General features: G+C 55.8%; 1 protein-coding gene across 4 annotated transcripts in view; it reads left to right on the top strand.

Moving 5' to 3' along the window:
* OGDH (oxoglutarate dehydrogenase) overlaps nucleotides 1–21,730 on the top strand; it is a 77,966-nt gene that overhangs the window by 22,202 nt on the left and 34,034 nt on the right. For 2 of the 4 annotated variants that reach the window (XM_047763510.1, XM_047763508.1), the window contains exons 3-4: nucleotides 14,189–14,380; nucleotides 16,335–16,437. In XM_047763510.1, the coding sequence (XP_047619466.1) occupies nucleotides 14,189–14,380; nucleotides 16,335–16,437 (295 nt within the window). Of the gene's footprint in view, nucleotides 1–14,188; nucleotides 14,381–16,121; nucleotides 16,213–16,334; nucleotides 16,438–21,730 lie in introns of all 4 variants that reach the window. The other 2 variants (XM_047763512.1, XM_047763509.1) reach the window with 1 other exon arrangement.

The raw sequence follows: 21,730 nt of genomic DNA, 5'->3' as shown, positions 1-21,730 counted from the left end.
ATTCCCCTAGCCTGGGAACCTCCATGTGCCATGGGTGCGGCCCTAGAAAAGACAAAAAGACAAAAAAAAAAAAGGAAAGAAAGAAATGTCCTGTCCAAATGCCCTCCCTGAGATGCCAGGTTTTAGAGGTTCCTGAGAGCAGTTGCTGCAAGTTTCTCTCTAGAAGAAACCTAGCCCAGAGGTTTCGGAACCAGATTCATCGCACATCCCGGCTGTCCCCTGCTTTCATTTCCTCAAACATAATCTGTTTGTGGAACCAACCAAGTCTTCTGAGGTTCTGTTTGGTTTTAGAGAGAATAGCGCCTGGACGAGCTGTTGCGAGGTGTCAGGACCTGGGAGCGTCTGTGCGTGAATGCCTGGGATGAGGGGAATGGGTTGCGGTGCCGAAGCGCGGGAGGCGCTGTGGTGCAGGGCTCTGAAAAGTGGGACTGACGCTGTCACAGTGGCTCCTGCTAGAAGCTTTCTGAAGGGGTTTTGTAATGGGGGCCTGATGCTAGACCAGTGGTGCATAAATGCTGCTGGTTGTCCTTGAAAAGTTTTATTTTTCCATTCCTTAGGTTTATTACTATTCCAATTATTAGTATTTATCATTAGTATTATTGCTTTAAAAAAATTTTAAGGTGTTCCCTTGTGGCATGGCAGGTTAAGGATCCGGTGTTATCACTGCTGTGGCACAGGTTTGATCCTTGACCCAGGAACTTCCACAGGCTGCAGGCATGGCCCCCCTAAAAAAATTTTTTTAAGACTTCTTTAGAGTTGCTGTAGGCTTACAGCAAAATCGAGGGAAAGGTACAGAGATTTGCCATATGCCCCCCCAACCCACGTGCATCCTCCCCTCCAGAGTCTGGTACAGCTGATGAACCTACATGGACACGGCATCACCACCACGGCCCACAGCAGGGTTCGCTCTTGGTGGTGTGCAGTCTGCGGTTTTGGACAAATACACAATGACACTTTCCCCGTTGTCATATCCCACAGAGTATTTTCACTGTGCCAACAACGCTCTGTGCTCCACTTATTCTTGAGAAGTGTTTTCGCCCCATGCTATCAAGGCAGGTGACACGTGACGACTGGGGGGCACTTGGGGGTGCTCAGGCCAGGTGGGATGGTCCCCCATCCATCCGCCCTGGGTGAGGACAGCACAGTGAGAGGCCACCTGACAGGCACAGGCCCAGCCTGCAGGGGAACAGTCCAGAATGAGGACTGAGTTGGCGCAAGCGCCTCTTCGAGAAGTTCTGTTGGGAAAATGGGTAAAGGATCGCGAAAAATGACTTTTCATTAATAAGAATACATGCAGGTGAGCATCTTTCGGCCTGATTATATGTGCTGGTTTCTGTTGCCTGGGGTCTCCAGGGGCCACAGCATCCTCTAGAGGGAGAGGGACAGGATGGTGTAGGTCAGTGGACATGGACAAAGGCAGCACCCCTGCTCCGCCATCCCAGAAAAGTGGACTCGATTGCCTGTCCAGGCTGAATTAGGCCTCATACCTGATGTGCACTCATTTTTCAAGGGACGTGGCCCAGAGCTTCCATCACATTTTCAGAGGCGTTTGTGCCGTGCAGAAGGCCTTGGGAAGAGTTGGCTTTATTAAGAATTCTTTGGGCAGACCAAAAAAAAAAAAAGGAGGAGTTCCTGTCGTGGCACAACAGAAATGAATCCGACTAGGAACCATGAGGTTGCGGGTTCGATCCCTGGCCTCGCTCAGTGGGTTAAGGATCCGGCGTTGCCATGAGCTGTGGTGTAGGTCGCAGACACGGCTCGGATCCCGCATTGCTGTGGGCTCTGACGTAAGTCAGTGGCTGCAGCTCCAATTGGACCCCTGGCCTGGGAACCTCCATATGCCGCAGGAGTGGCCCTAGAAAAGACAAAAAAAAAAAAAAAAGAGTTCCCATTGTGGCGCAGCGGAAATGAATCTGGCTAGGAACCATGAGGTTGAGGGTTCGATCCCTGGCCTCGCTCAGTGGGTTAAGGATCCGGCGTTGCCATGAGCTGTGGTGTAGGTCACAGACGGGGCTCAGATCTTACATGGCTGTGGCATAGACAGGCAGCTGTAGCTCCCGTTGGACCCCTAGCCTGGGAGCCTCCATATGCTGCAGGTGCTGTCCTAAAAAAAAAAAGGATTCTTCGGCAGTTCCCTACATGGTTAACAACCCCAACTAGGATCCATGAGGTTTCAGGTTTGATCCCTGACCTCGATCAGTGGGTTAAGGATTCAGCATTGTAGAAGTGTAGGTCACAGACGTGGCTTGGATCCTGTGTTGCTATGGCTGTGGTATAGGCTGGCAGCTGTAGCTCCAATTCAACCCCTAGCCTGGGAACTTCCATATTTGCAGGTGTGGCCCTAAAAAGCAAAAAAAAAAAAAAAAGAATTCTTCACTTGCACTCTGTATTAGAAAAAATAGTTTAGGGAGAGAAAAAGAAAATCAGATTTTCAGATTTAGATTGATCATATTTCTGATGTCCCATTTCCACACCAGATAGGGCCGTCCAGCTCCTCATCCTGAGAGCTGGTTCTGTCACCAGTCTCTACCCTCTGTTTGCAGAGAGCTTAGGGGGAGCACTAGGACTGAGCTTTTGCATATCCAGCAGAAACATGAACGTAGCATCTCTCTGTCTTCGCCTCCTGCACTCTGGTCTCCAGTTGTTTTTTAAACGTTTTAGGACATTTTCAAACATCGAGTAGAGAGAGGCGTGTAGAGGAGACCCGTCACCCAGCTTCAGCAGCTCTCTGTGGTTTGCCAGTGTTTAAGCATCTCTTCCTTCCCCACGTCTCTGATTATTGGTTGGTTTGGGTGGGGACCCCTGGGGTTCTTTAAGGCAAATCCCAAACCATTGTCATTTCTGCTCTAACCAGGGAGTGGTTTCTTAACCACACCTAACAAAATTAACAAGATAATTCTCTAATAGTATCACCTAATTCTCAGTCTCCATTCAGCTATTTGCGATTACCTTAAAGTTGCCTTTTCACATTTGACTTTACAGCTGGTGGTTCTGTTCCTATATATTTTTTTTCATATATTTGCTTTTTAGGGATGCACCCGAAGCATATGGAGGTTCCCAGGCTAGGGGTCGAATCAGAGCTACAGCCAGAGCAACACAGGATCCAAGCCTCGACTTTGACCTACACCACAGCTCACGGCACCGCCAGATCCTTAACCCACTGAACGAGGCCAGGGATCAAACCTGCAACCTCATGGTTCCTAGTTGGATTTATGTAGGCTGCACCACAACGGGAACTCCTGTTGTATTCCTGTTTTTATAGAAACCCTTTATTTTTAAATGTTTAACCGACGGTTGTGTTTGCAGTAATCAAGCAGTTCCGGGGTGCAGACCCCTGCGTGCTCCTGGTGCCCGTGTGCTCAGATACCTGGCCGGCCCAGAGTTTGCCTGTGCCCTCCGTCTCCCTGTCCCGCTCCCCCTTGTCCCTCGGTGTGGTTCTCTCCTGGACAGACTGTCTCTTCCTTGCCGTTTTCTCCAGGCTGGCCTCTGCGCTCCAGTCTTAACACCTTGTCAAGTGCAGCTCCCCACGTGACCCCTTTAGGAACCTTCAGCCAAGACCTGTTCTGTCAGCCTGCGAAGCCCTCCCTCCCTAGGGTCCTGGCCATGTTGGGGAAAAGTCCGATGGTGGCATCTTCTTTTTATTTATGTCCTGAAAATACGGAGAGTCAAAGCCAGATTGCCCTGTTAGTGTTTCAGACAGATGGGTAATTGAGAATTGCTGAGCCTGGGAGCTCCCATCGTGACTCAGCGGGTTGAGAACCCGACATGGTGTCTGTGAGGATGCAGGTTTGATCCCTGGTCTCTTCCAGTGGGTTAAGGATCCAGCATTGCCGTGAGCTGTGGTGTAGGTCACAGGCGCAGCTCGGATCCAGCATCGCTGTGGCTGTGGTGTAGGCCAGCGGCTACAGCTCTGATTCCATTCAGCCCCTAGCCTGGGAACTTCCATAAGCTGTGGGCGCGGCCTTTAACAAAAGAGAGAATTACTGAGCCCTCACTGGACCCCACTTGTTCAGTAGAGGCAGGTGCCCACCCACAGGTGTAGCGTGGGGTCACCCCTGCTGGGGAGGACCCAGGCTTGGTCCCTGTGCTGGAGCTGGTGGAACGGGCCTGTACCCTCTCCACCCCCGGGGTGCCCTCTCTGCCCCTGCTCATCGGCCCCCCCCCGGCCGTTCTTGGTGCCCAGGCCTTCCCAGTGACCTGTGCCCACTGTTAAAGCCTGTCTTCCTCGTCTTGCTGACGGTGTCCGTTTCATCTCCTGCCTTCTGCAGGCCAGCTCCTCCGTGTCATGACAGTTCTCTGGTCCAGCGCGGTCACGCTGTGCCACACTCGAGGTGCAGGATCCAGACTCTCGGCCCCACCTCTCTGAGCTTGGCCATGCTGCCCTTCTGGCCTGGGCAGTTCTGCGGCTTCCTTCCATGCTTATTAGACACAATGCGGCGATTTTCTGTAACTGACCAGCCAAGCGGAGGAGAAACAGACACGTCGTCCCCAGCATGGGGCGACACCGTTCTTTTTCATTCTGCAGCTTTGAACTGCCTTGGCTGTACTTTAAACACTCAGCCGCAGCTCACCCGCCTTCGGTCCTGGCCCGAAAAGACAGAACTGGTTGTGAAAAGAGCACACAACTGGGATTGGAGTGGTCAAGGCTCTTCAACAGCCTTTTGAAGGTCCGCTTCCACCCTCGGCTTCCTACCTCAGGAGGAGTTCCACCTGCAGTGCCTTTCTGTGTTAGAGCCACAAAGGCAGCTCAGAATCCCGTTCCTAAATTTCAGTATTGTGTTTTACTCGTCAAGGATTTGTGTGTGTACAGTCAGTTGGGGAGATAAAATTAACACCTGTGAGAAGGCTACGGCTCATCAAGCGGGGCCTTCCGTTTTCGTGTGTAGCAGTTGGCAGCTCGTGGCAGCTTTGCTGGAGGACCGAGGGGTGGCCCGTGCAGAGCCCTCCGCACACAGGCCCTTGGCGGCCGAGCAGTCAGCATAGGGAGGGAGCCTGGCCGGCTTCTGAAGGGAGGTGCCTCGTGTCCAGGGCTTTGAGGGGTGAGGAAGTGGCCTGACACTGTGCTCAGGAAGGGCACCTGTGCAGGCAGAGAGCCGCTCAGGCCCAGGAGGGCCATGGGGACCTCGGCGCGGGGAGCAAAGACAGTAAGTGGAAACCAAAAGTTTGTGCTTCCACGTAAATGGAGAGGCCCTGAGATCAAACCAAGGGGTATTTACCTATTTTGTGAAATTCTGCGGGGGAGCACACCCCTAAGCGGTTGGCAGTAAGAGCGCCAGGCCCTGACAAAGAGCCAGCTAAGCCCTCAACGGCAGGAGGAGCCGATCTGGAAAGAGGGGAGCTGTGCCATTGGGAGCACAGTTACCCTCTTCTACTGTGCTTTAAGCAAAGACTGGGAAGAGATCTAGAATAAGCTCAAGGGCTGGGTGCACACCGAGTGAGAAAGGATGGGCTGTGCCTGCACCCGTGCCCGGGCAGCTCCTGGAAGAGGCACAGCGAGCTCCTACCCCAGCTGCCCTCCTGGCTTCCCCTTGGCGACAAGAAGGAGCACCTTGTCAGTGGGGAGGCGACTGCAGGGCCTTGCCCAGAGCCACCAGGCCGCTGGCTCCCCACGCCACCTGTACCAGGCCCCCCTGCGGGGTCTGAAGCTCTGCTGGCCGGGGTGGGTTGTGAGATTAGGGCCTCCTTTCTAAGTGGTCGTAACTTGCAGACTCAGAATTCTCTCTGAGCCCCAGGCCTTGCTTAGCTCGGCAGGGATCCTCCAGGTAGGGCCCCCCACTGGGCACCTGGAGACCAGGTGCCCGCCGTGGCCCCTCACAGCCTCCCTCAGGAGCTGCAGCTGAGTTGACACGATGCCAGGCAGAGGGCAGGGGTCTCGCTTCCTTAGGGATGCCCAGAAGATTGCTGACAGGGGTCCTGGCTATACTTTCCTGCAGTAAAAGCCTGGTTTCTGAGAGCATTTGTATACATACCACCCCAGAACGTGGCAGCTTGAAACACTACCAGTGGCCTTCCCCTCATGGTTCCTGGCCCGCGTGCAGCTGAGATTCGGCTGGGCTGCAGCTCCACAAAGGACCCTCTTATGGCTGCTCGCTGCTTGCGGGGCCCTGCCATCCGCCAGGCGGCCGGAGTGACTCCCTCACAAGGCCTCAGCGTAGCTCCCAAAGGAAAGGAGAGGCTGCGGGCCTCAGGTGCCCCCCAGAACTCACACCGCCACTCCCTTCCACAGCCGGGGTCCAAGCAGGTCTCAGGCCAGCAGCTCCCAAGAGCTCACCTCCAATAGGGGAGCCATACTGCCACCGCAGGGGCCTTTGTGGACAGCCTGCCAGCATCCTCTCAAGAGTGGTCCCATTGGGCCACCACCTTTAGTCAGGGACCCAGAGAGGTCCCTTCCTCTGTCAGCAGGTTCCACAGGGCCGAGCCGAGGCAGCTTTGCTTGGCTCATCGTGGGTGTTGTTGACACTCGGCCCGCACATCCGTGCAGAGGGAAGGTCGTGGAGGCAGTTCGTTTGGAGATGTCCTCTCAGCTGTTTTTAAAGGACACCTGCCTGTGCTGTAAAAACAACAGTGTGGCTGCAGATTCCTTGGGCTTCTGTTGCTGACGAATCCCCCCAGCAGAACCCCCAGTTTTTATTGCTTCCGATGTGAACAGGTCTGTGGTGATGAGTCAGGAGGCCCAGAGCCTGGTGTCTCCCGGCCAGGGTGCTGCCCAGCAGCCTGTGGATGGAGGCCCTGGAGCCCAGCACTGCACCACTTTCGAGGCTGCTTAGCCTGAGAGCAGGAACCTCTTGTGAAGCTTCTGCAGGGGCCTCCTCTCCCCCGTGTCCCCTGAGCATTGTCCCGGCCGCGCTGTAGGGTGAGCACACCTTCTGTTTTCCGGGAGGCCCTGGAGCCCAGCAGTTGCCACGGGTGGGGCGCATCACGCCACAGCAGGGCTGGTGTGCACAGAAAGCTGAGCGCTTAGGAAATAATGCACAATGTGCCGGCGCGCTTTCTAAGCTGGAAGGACCCCTGTGCAGAGCAGCCGGGAAGATGTGCTGCTTAGAACAGCGCCATCAAGTCTCCGGTGACCATCCTTGGCTCGGGGAGCCGCTGCCTGCCCATTTATTTGACTGCGTTAGCCTGAGCCCACCAAGCCTCGTTTCAGGATGGCCATGCCTCTCTCACGTGTGGCCCTGAAGTTCTGTGGCAGTGAGAAGGAAAGCACCACTAGCCTCAGAACATAGTTGTTTGTGACAGTGCTTGGTCTGACGTCCAGACCTGGCAGTCATTTGTGTATCAACGGGGCAGTGGCCTTTGACCCTGGGGTTTGGTCCATGCAAGAGGTGGCCAGAGGCTGCCCCACCCAGTCCCCGGGGTGGTTTTGCATCTGAGTCCTTGGCAGGGTGCCGGCAGAGGGTGGTGGTGTCTGTTAGGTGACGTCATGTGCCAGGCCAAAGTACATATTGCTTGTTCCATAGCTAAGGTGGAGACGGACAGCCGGGCGGCTGCAGGAGTGGCATCTGAAGGGGACTTTGGACGGAAGAAAATGTTCTGGTCAGTCCAGAGCCCAGAGCCGTAGAATTTAGCAGCTAGGATAAGCATTAGTTACCCCAGGGTTAAGCTTTGCTCAGCAACCCCTTGAACAGATACAAGTACACCCGCAGGTACTTTCTAAGGTGCAAAAAGCTCCATAGATACAGAGGTGTCCTTCTAAAGTAGCCCGTGCCCCCCCACTTTCATAGGCACGGAATCAGGCACCGAGAGCTAACGTGATGTCCCTGGCCCTTGCCCACCTTCGGGAGGCAGGACGGGGGCTCCCAAACCCCATGAGCCGGAGCAGCAGGGCCACTCTGGCGGGCTTGGCCATGTGGCCTATGTGTTCAACACATTGGGGCCTTTGAGACAGGAGGGGCACCTGGTAGCATGTTTGTGACCCCTCCACAGCTGAACCCTCACGAACGGTCTCTGTGTGACCTTGACAGTCAGGACCCTGGCCCTGAGACTCCTGTGATCTGCTGACGACAAACAGGGTGAGGTCTGCTTGCTTCACTGAAACTCTCAGGCCCACACCCCCTGAGGTCAGCAGTCCCGCACCCCCTGAAGTCAGCACCTTCTCTGAGGGAGGGCTCTGGACGCTCCCCGTTCTCAGAGCTGACACCCCACCTAGCATCATACCTCTCATAGCACCTAGTATCACACCTGACACCCCACCTAGCCCCGCACCTGACACTTCCCTCAGCACTCCACCTGACACCCCACCTGACACTCCACCCAGCACCGCATCTAATACCTCACCTGACACCCCACCTAACACCAACTAGACACCCCCCAGCCCCACATCTGACTTTCCACCTGACACCCCACCTAGCACTGCACCTGACACTCCACCTGCTATAGCACCTCATATAGTACTGCTCCTGACACCCCACCTCCCAGGCTGTTTGCCCTGTGAAGGGGTCTGAACCTGTCTGAATTTAGCTCAGCAGGTGTATTGAGTACCTACTATGTGCAAAGCATGGGACCAGCTTCCTTAGATCCTTACAGAGGAAAAGGGCTGTGTTTGCAGCCTTTGAAGAGGACCAGCTAATGGGGGAGAAGAGGACTGGCGGCGGTGGGAAAGCCCCTCGCGGTTGTGAGGAGTCTGGAGGTTTCTGGGGGAGCAGAGAGGTGATGGCTTTTGGAAACAGCTCCGTGTTCTACAGCGAAGTGCTTTTGGTGACCTAAAATGAAGAGTTCCGGTTTCACTTTAACCAGAATGTTTCTCTTCTTGATACTCGAAATCGGTCATGTTTTGGTTTAAGCCATTTCGGCAACAAGTTGATGGCCTTAAGCCACTCGTGGGCAGTGGGGGGCAGCCCACACCTCCACTCGTGGCTGTCGCCTGCCTGCTTGGGCGCCACCCCTCGTGCCTCTCACTCGGCCCCTGGCCAGGCCCGGGCCCGCTCCCAGTAACTGCTTCCTGAGAAGGAGCACCGAAATCCAGGCTGGCCGTGCCACTGCTCGCTGCCAGGCCACCTCCTTGGGTTCCTCATACCCAGCTGTGGTCCAAGGCCCCGCCTCTCCGAGTGCCGCCGTCCACCTCTCATTTCTCGGCACCTGTCTCTGCTCTGACGTGGCCCTCTGCCATCTGTCCTCCTGCTCCGGAGAGTGAGGAGCTCGGGGCAGTCCTCTTTCTGTCCCCAGACCTCAGCACACCGTCTGGAGCCTCAGTGGAAACTCGCAGAGTTGAACGCCCGGGGGAAGCGCTCGCCTTTGCACTGGGCGCATCCTGTGTGCCTTTGGGAAGGCTGTGCAGGTGTCGCGAGAGCCTCACCGGACCCTTGAGGCCCCGCTGGGGACAGGCCTTCCCTCGCCCTCCACGGGGCCGAGGTCCCACCTCCTTCAGGCCACGGCCCCCGCTCACCTCCGGGCGACAGAGGGCAGGATGCCTGTGTGTCCAGCCCTCAGTACATTCAAGGCCACCCAGGGGGACAGCCCATTCATTTCTTTACTGGCTCAGTTGTGTGACGGAGGCGGATGAAGAGCTTGGCGGCTGTGACCGTGATTGGTGCCCTGATTCTCAGCGTGAGTGAGTTCGTGGCGGCTTCAAGCAGGTTATAGTCAAATCCGCCTTGAGTTGCACTTGAGGGAGGCGAACTGGTGCGCGGCCGCCTGGGGGGCACTCGGGCCTGGCCCGGCCTGACACAGAAGGCCGTGCTCTGGGCCCAGGAGCCACACCCGCACGCAGAAGCCCAGCTCCGACTGCCTTGTTTCCCACGAGTGACAAACAAACCACACTCCTACGCAGAACCTCCTCAGTCTTTCGACACCGTGTCCTGTCAGGTACTGAGCTGTTAACCCCAATCCCCCCACGAGCCGAGCACAGCGCTGCCTCTTTCTTATTTCTGCTTTGACACTTGGAATATTCCTGGAGGTAGAAGTCGCCCCCGCCCACGCCAGGCCCGAGGTTCTGGGGCGTCCAGACAACAGCAAGGGAGAGTAGGAGAGTTTGGCTCAGACAAACGGGCAGCTCCGCTCAGGTGGCTCACACAGACAGGGCGGCTTTCTCACGTCACCAGGAGCCGGGACTGCTCGGTCCCACGACCCAAAGGCCTGGCGGCTCCAGGTGCAGGGGTCCCCAGCAGCCAGTCCCTTCAGCCCCATGGTCTCCTGTCCCTGCAGCGGGACTGTAGCCACTTGGACCCAGCCGCAAGGAAGCGGCCGCCAGGGAGAGACCAGAACTGGTGGCGGGTGACACACGGTAAACAGAACCTCCAGCGACCTGTGTGCAGACAAGGGCTGCGCTGATCCGTCAGGGAAGCCTCCTGGTCGTGACGGAGCCACACGTTAAAGATGACGCAAGTCAGGGCCTGGAGGGGGCGTGCGCCCCAGGCAGCAGGAGTGGGTGGACAGGGAGGGCTTCGAGGAAGCCCGTCCCGGTGGGGGGAGGTGGGATGCAGGACGAGGGGAGGCGGTGGGCACAGAGGGGCGGGAAGGCTCGGCTCAGCGTCCTGGGCTGGTGAAACCTGCCAGCCCAGAAATGACCCTCACTCTCACAGCCTTCTTTTGAGAATCGGCATTTTTGAGGTCCGGCTAACAGGGACGTGCACCTGTCTTAAGTTGCAGGGCGAGGGTTCGGCCAGAGTCTGCCATCAGGAGCATCCTGGCACCCGCGTGTGGGGAGCGCTCAGAGCTGGCGGGAGGGGGCTTGCCGGGCTTGGCGGGGGCCCTTGTGGGAGGGCCTGGCTGAGCACAGGGCCCCGTGTGTGGTGGGGGTGCATTCCAGGAAGCGGGGAAGCTGCATTCCTGGCATATTCTTTCCCAGTGGTTCCCAGCGCTCTGCAATACCGGTCTGAACCAGTTTTTTCTGACTGCCTCCAGCTCCAGCAGAATTTCCGTCTGTGCAGTGTCCTCAGCCAATTGAAAATCACCTGGAGTTTTATCCCAAGCACAAAAGAAGGTCAGAGAGAGGAGGCCCGATGACTGCGATTCCCCCGCCCAGGGCCTGGCCTGGAAGGTGCTGCGGCCTTTGTCTGCCGCCGGCCTGCGCCCTCGGATCCCAGCCCCAGAAACCCTCTGACTGTACTTACTGTCTCTTCCCTTTGCCCAGGGTCGGCCAGCCCGAGAGATGCTGTGTGTGGGGGCGTCGCCCTGCCCCTCCTCACTTCACCTGATCAGAACCCCTGCCTGGGGACCGCCCGTGTCAGTCCCGCTGCCTGACCCTCTCCCCACCCCGGGGCGGGGGTGGGGGGAGCGCCGTTGGCCTCCAGGTGCTCAGAGCATCTTCGGGGCAACTTCTGCCCCCGCCGCCATCTGCAGTTCCTGCTACTCAAAGTTGATTTTTCTGAAAAGAGGTGAACTTGGGGTTTTTGCTGTGCCTTTTGGCTCTGGGTCTCTAAGCAGCTGGTACCTGTCAGGGTGAGAGGTCATCAGGGTGAGGGCTCAGTGTGCAGCCAGGGGACGCTCCATCCGAGGGCTTGGTGTCAGGCGACTGCCACCGCATCTCTGGACACGTCTTCGTGGTTCTGTGAGGTAGAAAACGGCTCGAAGGAAGTTGGGATCCTGCGTGCTGCTCTCCAGCAGCTCCTTGGTTTCAGGGTCATGCCCTGCCCTTCATCCCGGTCGTGACCCCCAGGGTCCGTGTCCAGAGCAGGACTTAGGGGGGGACACAGGCAAGGGCGGGGAGGCCGAGTGCAAACCTGGCAGGGTTTTCCGGCAGGAGCCACGTGCTGTCGGTCCTCGCCAGGCGAGGCTGTGCCGGACCCCACCCCGGTCCCGGCCGCATCAGGGGCTCCTTTTAGGTTGGGCCCTCGGCTGTGGTTACGAGGCGGGAGGGGGGCTAGGGAGACCCTGGGCCAGAGCTGCTCCCAGAATGGTGGGGTGTGCATGGCCTGCTCTGAAAGCTCCCCAGAGCCGGCAGTGTTTGGGGGTGTCCAGTGTGTCCGCTCCTTATGGTGTTGCGGTTAACCGGGGGTGCCGGCAGGGCCAGCCCCCCTTCTCCAGGCTGTTGATCTGAGGCATCGTCCTCTCCTTCTCTGACTAGAGTAAGTCGGGCGCTTTCTCTGGCCGAAGTGCTTTTCCCTGTGGCCGAGCAAGTGTCGGTGGGAACCAATTTGATGGAGGAGACGGGAGGGAATGGTCTCGGGTTCCAGGCCGCAGATGCAGGACGTCCCGGGTTGTCAGGTTGCACAGTTCGAGGCGCTCTAGAGTTGGGGTCACGGCCAGTGCCGGAAGAGAGCCCCAAGTCTCTCTTCCACCCTCAGTTGATGCCCTAAAAATGAACCAGCAAGGAATAAACAGTAAGACCTTGAATGGTGAAATTTGCTAAAACATTGAAAATTGGTTATTGAGATAGAATTCACATCGGAAGTGTACAGCTCTGGTTTGTAGTCCATCCACTGTGTTCATAGTCCTCTCCCAATTGCTTTGCTTTTTTTTTTGGTCTTTTGTCCTTTTAGGGCCACACCTGCGGCATATGGAGGGTCCCAGGCTAGAAGTCTAATCAGAGTTGTAGCGCCGGCCTACACCACAGCCATAGCAATGCCAGATCCAAGCCGTGACCTACACCACAGCTCACAGCAACGTCGGATCCTTGACACACAGAGTGAGGCCAGGGATCCAACCTGCAGCCTCATGGTTCCTTAGTCATTTCTGCTGCGCTATGACAGGAACTCCAGGAATTCCAGTTTTAGGACCCTAATGCTTTGCTTTTTAAATTAATTTCTCTGACTATGAAAGGAGTCTGTTCTTATTATAGAAGGATATGAGCCTGCTGCAGAGCTCGCTCAGAAACACTGTGTGTGTGAGTCCAGACTGCCCTGTGTGACGCTCCAGGCCTGTGCACGTCCCAGGGGGGTTGTGACCAGTGGCAGCATGCAGCAGTCTCTCCAGGACAAAGTCAGCATGTCAGCACATCATCAAAGAGCCTGCCTGAAAAAGCCAGAAGACCTTCAGGACACATCTCAAGGTTTCTGTCCAGACACGGACAGACCCTTTCAGTGCCTGCCCAGGCTCCAGCCAGGTGCCCTGGAATAGCATCGCGGTAGCACCTTCTGGGGTGGCAGACGCAAATCTAGTGGAGTTCCTCCTTGCCAGATTTTTCAAGATGTCTAATCCGTTTATTGACGGGAGAAGCTTAGACGCTGGAAAATAAACGGCAGAGAAGAAAGACAATGTTTTCCCATTTCTAGACTTTCCGAGTTTCAATATATATTTTTTTGCTGTGGAATTTTTAGTTTCTCTGACCTCTAAAATATATTTTTTAAAGACCTCACATTGTTGTATGAGGTGATTAAACTCCTGTAGTTCACAGTATCTATGCAAATTAGAGGTTGAGTATTTCAAACGTGAAACAGCCGAAGATGGAAGGAAGACGAGATAGTTCACAGGAGCGCAAAGGAAATTGAAACCAATTGTAGTATCAGTTACACCAGTATACTACACCCGTTGTCTACCAGATTGCCGAGTGCCTTTCGTCTTTGCAGAAGACCAGTGAAGAATATCGATTTTTTTTGTCCTCATCTTACAGAGGAAAAAAACTGAGCGCAGAAATGTAGGCAATTTGCCAAGATGTCAGAGCTGAGATTTGAAGTTCTGCCTCTGTACCCCTGGGCTCTTAGCTCCCGAGCTGCCCTCCTGAAGTTCGATAAGACTCTTTCCCTAGCGGTCCGTGAGAGAACACTTCAGGCTCACAGATCCGAGCCCTGCGCTGACTCTTCTATAAAGACCTCGATTCTGCTTTGTGTTTGGGGAGCAAGCATGAGCAGGCAGCCCCCAAAGGCTCTGCCAGGCTTCCGGGGTCTGGAAAGAGGGTCTAGATCCCTCAGTGCCCCTCGGGAGCACCAAGAGCACTGGTCTCCCAGATCACCAGGCCAGGGCACAGATGGGGCAGGAAGGCCTCTGTTCACCGGCCTCCTGGACTGCCTGCCACGGAAGCAGTGGGCACGCACACACGGGCCTTTGGGGTTTGATGGGAGAGCATCTGCGTCATGGGGCAGGGTGGGCACATCCTGAGGGGGTAATGGAAACAGGGGCCCAAGCCCTGAGAGACCCGCCCTGCGGGGGTAGAAGCAGGCCCTCCATGGTGGAAGGAGTCAGCCCAGCCAGCCTGCTCGTGCATAATCAAGACTTGACCTGCCTGCCAAAACCATTTAGCTCCTTTTGGCTAAAAATGAGTCCTAGGCCTGAAGCGAGCAGGGGAGTAACCCAGGTATTCCTCCTTTGTCTTCAGTCATGGGACATTTTTTTCCGAAACACCAATGCCGGAGCGCCCCCGGGTACCGCCTACCAGAGCCCGCTCCCCCTGAGCCCCGGCTCCCTGTCGGCAGTGGCCAGAGCGCAGCCCCTGGTGGGAGCCCAGCCCAACGTGGACAAGCTGGTGGAGGATCACCTGGCGGTGCAGTCTCTCATCAGGGCCTACCAGGTAAGGGGGTGGCGGCCGACCCGCCACCCGCGGAGGGGATGTTGTCGCGTAACTTCAGCCCCACCAAACACTCGGCCTCTCTCCCTCCTCTGGGGTCGAGGGCAGCAAGACTGAAATATGACAAGAGGGAACGTGCCAAGGCCATCGCACCCCGTTTGAGCAGATCCTCTTCCACCTTCGGCACCTGCCCTGATTTCTTGCCATAAGTTGGCAAGATGCATGCCAGGGAGAGTAGGCAGTGCCTGGGCGTCAGGGGAGGTGCCCATCACCAGGAGGGAGTAGTGACCACGAGGGACGGCTGCCCCTTGTCACTTGCTAGGGCCCAAATACAATAAGAAAAAATGGACCTATAGGGTTTGGGGACAGAGGCAGAGCCCACGAAAGCAGGTGAGGGACAGGGAAGCCTGTAGAGGGGCCATCTCTCCACGAGCACTGCCGTTCCACCAGCCCTGCTCGAGGAGGGTCTTGTAGATGGGGCTACCCGGGCCTTTCTCAGCGCCCAGGAGCCCCTGCCAGGCTGTCTGCCTGTGTGGAGAAGAGCCCAGCATGCAGACCTTACTGCCTGGCCTGCGAGTAGTTCTGAGTTGAAAGGAGGAGAAGTCAGGCCCCGGGCAGCCTTCTGGGATTCCCAGGATCTGGGCTCTCCTGCCTCTCCCAGCATCGCTGCCCCATGGCAGGGGAGCCGCCCCCGGGGTTCTCCCCCTCTGATGCTCCAGGTCCTGGAGACGGCGAATGGACCACTCCCTGCCCATGGGGATAGTTGCCACAGGTGGCACTGGGGACACGGTGGATCTGTCCTGTGGAGCCTGGCAGGTCAGGCTCTCCCCAGGGCAGATCAGTGCCCGCAAGTGCTGTTCACCATGGGTGTTTCTGTAGAAAAGAGGCACAGTTGGTGTGGTTTGACCGTGGCCTGCACTTTTTCAGCCTCAGTCATTTCTATTGGTCTTTCAATGACTTCTCAGCAGCTGCTCCCTTTCTCAGGTTGCCAGCAAGAAACTATGGGTGAAATACCCAAGACTTGAAGAAACAAAATTGAAAGGGATTTTTCTCTGTCCTTTGGGGTTTTTTTTGGGGGGGGGGATTGTTTTTTTTCTTTTTTCCTTTTTTTTTGTATTTTTGTCCTTTGGTTTTTAAACAGTGTAGCTCAGATGCTGAAGCCCCCGATGCAGCTCTCTTCCGCTGTTCCCACGGTGCCCTGACTCACTCAGCAGGGCCAGGACTGGCCTTCCCTCCCCACACCCACACCTGCCCTTCTTCCTTAGGGACGTTCGCATGTTCTAAGCCAAGTAGGCGTGCTGGGGTGAAAGTCCCCAGCGTATCCTGTTTCTGTTTCTCCAGGAAAACTGGGTAAGGATCCCGAGAGGGGGTCCTTTTAGACCGCCAGGTTCATCGTAACCTGAGAGGTTTATCCCTTTTTTGTAGGAGTGCACTTGTGCACAACAGTGCTTTAACAGAAACCATTCTGGGGCTTCTAAAGAACAACTTGGCGAGTTCCCTTGTGGCCTAGAGGGTTAAGAAGCCAGCGCTGTCATTGCAGTGGCCCAGGTCGACCCCTGGCCTGGGAATTTATGCGTGGCGCAGACACACACACACACACACACACACACACACACACACACAGAGAACTGACTTTGTTGTTTGGGGTCATTGGTACTCTCAGGGAAAGCTTTGACCAAGTGTAACTTTTAACCCCCCCAGCCCGCGGGACCTGCTTAATGACTGCTTGTGTTATTGCTTCCAGGTCAGGGGTCACCACATTGCAAAACTTGATCCTCTCGGAATTAGTTGTGTAAATTTTGATGATGCTCCAGTAACTGTTTCTTCAAACGTGGGTGAGAATTAATCTGTAAACGCTAATTTTAATGTAATTTTACTTTTTTTTACCCCTTCCCTCTTTTTTTTCTCCTGTCCTTTTGTGTGTGTCCTTCCCTCTCCATCGCTGGCCCATTCGTAGATACGAGGGCATCATGTAGCACAGCTGGACCCCCTGGGAATTTTGGATGCTGATCTGGACTCCTCCGTGCCCGCTGATATTATCTCATCCACAGACAAACTTGGTGAGGGTCTGAGAGCAGCCAGCGCTGCGCTGCTTGGCTCCTCTCTCTCTGTCCCAGCTTGTGGCAGCCAGGACGTCCACAGGCGGAAGGGAAAGGCGCTTAAGTTTCCTTCATTCTGATCACTTGACATTTATCGGTCATGCAGCCTTAGCGTGTTTGGGGTGCGTGATGTTTATCTCCGCTTTGCAGCCAGATTGCATGAGCTCAGTTGTCTGAGTCTCAAAATCGGAAAGTAAAATTGGGGTCGGAAAAGGTGTGTGGCCCAGAGAAAAAGACGACCCACCCGGGCAGGCGGGTCAGAAGACATTGCAGAGACTAGCTCGTCTGGCTTCTGGTTCCAAATCTCAGGGCAGTGCTGCCTCCGCCCAGGCGGGGCCTCGCACAGAACCGCTGTCACACGCCGTCCGCTCCGAGGCGCGGTGTGGCCTGCCTGTGACAGGGCCATCTCCAGAGCAGGAGGTGCCGTGTGGTGTCTCGATGCTCAAGTGCTGGTGATCATGCTGAGGAAACTTTGGAAGGCGTCCCCGGCGTGCAGGGAGGCACACGGTGGCACCCAGGCGGGGGTTGTCCCCCTCGCCACACCCTCCTCTGTGAGCACAGGGGCGCGGCTGGGCTCACCCCTGCGGCCGCGCTCTCCAGTTAACCTGCTCCGGGTCACCGGCTGCTAACCCGTGCTAAAGAAATGACGTGACTAATTTTAAAACGGCCAGGTCGTTCACGAGAAACACTCTGCATGCTAACCAAACTGCTGATTGCCTCTCTGCCTATGCCGCTCTCGGGGAGGGGCGCCGTTCGCCCCCCGAATAACCGTCTCTAACGCTCTGCACCGCCCCAGCGCTGTGGGCTTTTCCGAGTTGTGACGTGTAGGCCAGGCGCTAGTCAGGTAAGGCTAGATCCCAGGCAGCCGTGGCTCTGGGGTTGCTCTTGGAGCTTTGTCTTCACTACAGAAACAAGCCCAGGTCACGCAAGGGTGCCCCTACGTTGTTCTTTCCTTGGGGGAGAAAGACGACTCCTGAGTCCAGTTGAGCAGGGCCAGGTCCGATCGTCTGCACGAGTTGAATCCTGCTGCTTTATTGAGTAGGGACAGCTCCGCGCAGCCCCGAGACGGGCTTCTCGTTGCTGCGTCCCCCGGGCACGTGGAACCTCCTTCCTCCCCCTCCCACGTAGCTCCTGCAGCACTCAGGCCTGACCCCACCTTTGCAAGACAGACCCCCTTCCCCCGCACCAGCTGCCCAGTGAAGAGCACAAGGTTCTGCGCCCTGGGACCCTCTCTCCAGAGGGGCCCTGGCTGCTGAGGCGACGGGCCCCGGAGGCTAGTGTCCTGTGCACAGGAAGGCGTTGAAGGAAGAAAGGCGCTCAGAGGCGGCGGGGTCCCCTTCTCCTGGCCGAAACTGCACCGCCCCTGTTCCTTTCTGCAGTGGCATCTCTGGTTGGCAGTGTCTTGGAATCAAAATGGACCTTCCTTGGTGGTTCCTGACCCCTTAGAAGTACCTGGGGAGCCTCGGGTTCTTCTCCAGCCCGCTTCAGACTGGTCGGGTCAGGACAGCGCCGCGGCCAACAGGCACAGGCAGAGGTTTCTCAGAAGCCCCCCCAGGCGATCCCACCCAGAGGCTGAAGGCTGAGAGCCCCCAGACCTGCTGACACTGCCCAGCTGGTCCATTCACAGCTGTCAGCTGGGCCAGAGGCAAGGCCTCTGTCGTCCTGTCTAGTGCTTTTCTTGCCTTAGTTCCACCGTGGGGCAGTGTTCCCGAGTGTTTGTGCTTCTATGAGATTCGGCATCAGCACGATGCAAGTGAACAGGCAGGGGGACCTTATAGACCAGAGACACACAGAGGTGGCCTCGGAGCTTCCGGAGCTCATGTGAGGAGGACGCGGCATCCTCTGGCTGGGAGCCCTTCAGAAGCACCAGGAGAAGGTCGGGAGCAGCCCCCCCTCTGCAGGAGAGAAGTGCATTTCATCCTGAGAATTTGAAATGGCGGGACATAAAAGTCCTGATAAATGAAGTAAGGTAAACCCAGCATGTATTTGAATCTGTAGGAGAGATAGTCTTGAATTTTCTCAAGACCTTGCATGTAGGCCTTTAGGAAAACAGCTGGTCCAACAGGACCCCTCTGCTTAGGGGGACACTGGACAGTCCCTAAGGCACTTCCCTGTCCATCTCCTCCGAACCTCAGGGCCTGGCCTTAGAAGAGTGCCTGGAACTGACTAAGCCCCGGGAAGGTTTGAGCTGCTGTGGTGGTTAATCTCTTGAGATATGCAGCTTTCTGGTAAAAGCTTTGAGCTAAGTTTTCCTGGTAAAGATGGATGTGTAGAACCTGCGAGAGGGAGCGGGTAACCCACAGGTGACCCGCAGATAACCCACAGATAACCCACAGGAGTTGACAGTAGAGAGGACGTGGCCCCAGCCTGAGCAGTGAGGAAGCCAGGGAGCTCGGTCGCAGGGACCTGCCCGAACAGGGTGGTCGGCGTGGCCCACGTGTAGGCTGGGGTGAGCATGTGACCACAGCCGTGGCCCGTGTGCACAGCGGCCTTCCCCACGCTTGCGTCCCTCTCATGGTGCCTCTGAGCCATCCGTCCTTTTTGCTTGTGGACGCAGGCAGTTCTCTTGCAGGGAAGCCTAGGCCCAGCTGCAGCTCCCTCCCCGAACACCTGAGAGCACATCCTGCTGTTCCCCGAGGAGCAGCTGCGAGCCTGGGAGAAGGCAGGAAGCCCATCCCAGGGCAGCGCTGGCCAGGGCGTGTCTGCACTGCCAGCCGTCCTGATGTCCCTGCAGAATTGTTTAAGGTGCCAAATGTAAAGAATTTGCCCTTTCCCGACCAATTTTGAGAGAGGGTTGGGAAATGCTGGCTTAAGGTCCTGTCCTAACATCTTAGAAATAGCCCCAGCCCCTGGCCTAACAGGTGGAGAGAGAGTTGCGAGCTCTGGATGGTCCCAGAACGTTTGTCAGGGTCACCATCAGACGTGCACACAGATCACACTGCAAGTGCAGCAGAAATATCATGGCAGCGGTGGGCTTAGTGATGATTTTAATGCAAATTTATTTTATTTCATTTTTTATTTTTGGTCTTTTTGCCTTTTCTAGGGCCACTCCCACGGCATATGGAGGTTCCAGGCTAGGGGTCTGATCAGAGCTGTTGTTGCTGGCCTACACCACAGCCACAACAACGCCAGATCGGAGCCGCGTCTGCAGCCTACACCACAGCTCACAGCAACACCGGATCCTTAACCCACTGATTGAACCTGCAACCTCACAGTTCCTAGTTGGATTCGTTAACCACTGCGCCACGATGGGAACTCCTGTAATGCAGTTTTAAAAAATTAATATTAGAACAGTTTCTCCATTAGCTTTGGGTCATGCTTCCTAACTGTGCGGGTGATTGCTAGGTACGGGGGTGCCTTTCCCAGGGAGTGTTTGTTGGGGGCCAGGTTCCAGGTGGCAGAACCAGAGCGCGTCCTCTGAGGTACGCCAGGCCGTGCCATTGACCCTGTTGGGGAGGGGAGGGCTGGGAGGCCACCCTGAGATGCCTGGGCACGCGTTCCTCATTCCTCCCCAGGGAGGCGGGCGAAGGCTCCAGGCGGGATTGGGTTTCCTAGCGAGGCCTCTCCTGGTTGGCCCTAAAGAAGGTGTGGCTTTTTACAGTCCCTTGGGATTGGGGTTGTTGCCCTCTTAAGCTGAAACAAATCTACTGCCGACAGCCTGTGGCCTCTTTCGCCTTCTCAGGTCCCATCCCGCGCTGGCATCCTGTCCTTGCTTCGTGGGGAAGGGGTATCAGGCAGTCTTGTTTGTGGCCTGAGCTAAGCTGCCCTTGGCCCCGTGGAGATTTGGAGAAAGTTCTCATTAGTTCTTGCCCCGTTTCCTCTCTGAAAGTGCAGCTTGAATTCAAGTTGAACTTCAAAATGCCATCGTCTGTGGCTTCTGTATAAATTCTGTAGCGTAACTATGCCTGGGGCAAAAATGTTTGAAATGTACTTGAATGTGACATTTCAACATAATTAAAGGAGAACTCAAAACATAAGTTCTTTAAATCAAAGGGAGGAAGGCAAGAAACTTCTGTTTACCATTAGTATTTGCAGATTGTCAGTGGTAGGAAATGAACCTGAGTTTAATAGGTCAAAGGGCAATCCCAAAGTCCAAATTAAGGCAGCAGTTTAGCTGCTCTAAGTGAACTGGCTCGTTGGCAGTGCATCCCCACCCTTCCGACCTTTCAGAGCATTCTTTCCGTTCATGTTCTGCACCCTTGCCAGCTAGGAAGATTGAGCTTAAAAAATAGCATTGAATTTTCATCAACTTTCATGATTTCAGAGCAAGAGAGAGCAGTTGACCTGACATTACTGGCTACGGGGGGTGCAGGTGTGGTGCCCCCAGACCACTGAGTGAAACGCTGGGGTCAGGGTCCCCAGGTGACTCCGGAGGGCAGGCCTAGCCACGGTCCTGGTATAAGTCCCTCTGCAGGCGTGTCCTCCCTCCTGGGCACCCAGGAACCCACAGGCTGAGGCAGACCCAGGCTAGCGTCACATCCCTGCTTCTGGCCCGCAGTGGCTTGGAGGCTACGGCCACATCCCACCTGCTCTGTCTCTCCAGCAGAGCATCTTGTGCTCATCAAGGAGTGATTGTTTAGACGGCTTAAAGTGCTTCGGTGCTGGGACTCCTGTGCGCTCTCTCTAAATGACAGCCAGAATATCTTCTCTTCTCTTTCCACTTTCCTGGGGTTTGGGTGTTTTGTTTGCATTTTGTTTAAAAAAAAAAAAATGCAGACAAAAATAAAAGCATCTTCATACCCAGTACCCAGAGTGAACAGATGTAAACATTTTGTCATACTGCCTTTAGATTTTTGAACAGATGTGCGCCTGCAGTTCCATTTGAGGCTGGAGCGGGAGGTTTCCACAGGCAGCGCTGGTGGTTGCTTGGCATGATTTTGATTACAAGGATTGAAGGAGAAAAACGAAGATTCTTCATCCCTGCCTTAAGCAAAGCAGCCATGCTCTTGCGCAGAACCTAGAAGTTCCATTGTCTTAAGAGCCACTGGCTCTGAGGGTGAGGAGAGCTTTACCACCCAGAGCAGGAGTCCCTGCATCTTCTCCGGTCAGGCTTCTTGCCACCAGCATCCAAGGATGCACTGGCCAGCTTTCTGCTGCCCTCCCAGGCTGCAGTCACAGTGACCATGCTCTGACCTCTCGGCCATCAGACCCACGCTCCCAGGGAACCAGGGTCGGAGGGGATTTTGTGTGTCCAGATCAACATCTTGGTTTTCAGCACCAGAGACGCTTCTAGGCCTGGGACAGGATCGGGTGC

This window comes from Phacochoerus africanus, chromosome 16 (assembly GCF_016906955.1).
Source record: "Phacochoerus africanus isolate WHEZ1 chromosome 16, ROS_Pafr_v1, whole genome shotgun sequence".
NCBI lineage: Eukaryota > Metazoa > Chordata > Mammalia > Artiodactyla > Suidae > Phacochoerus > Phacochoerus africanus.
Note: the sequence above shows the minus strand (reverse complement) of the source record. Positions and strands in the feature narration are given on the sequence as shown.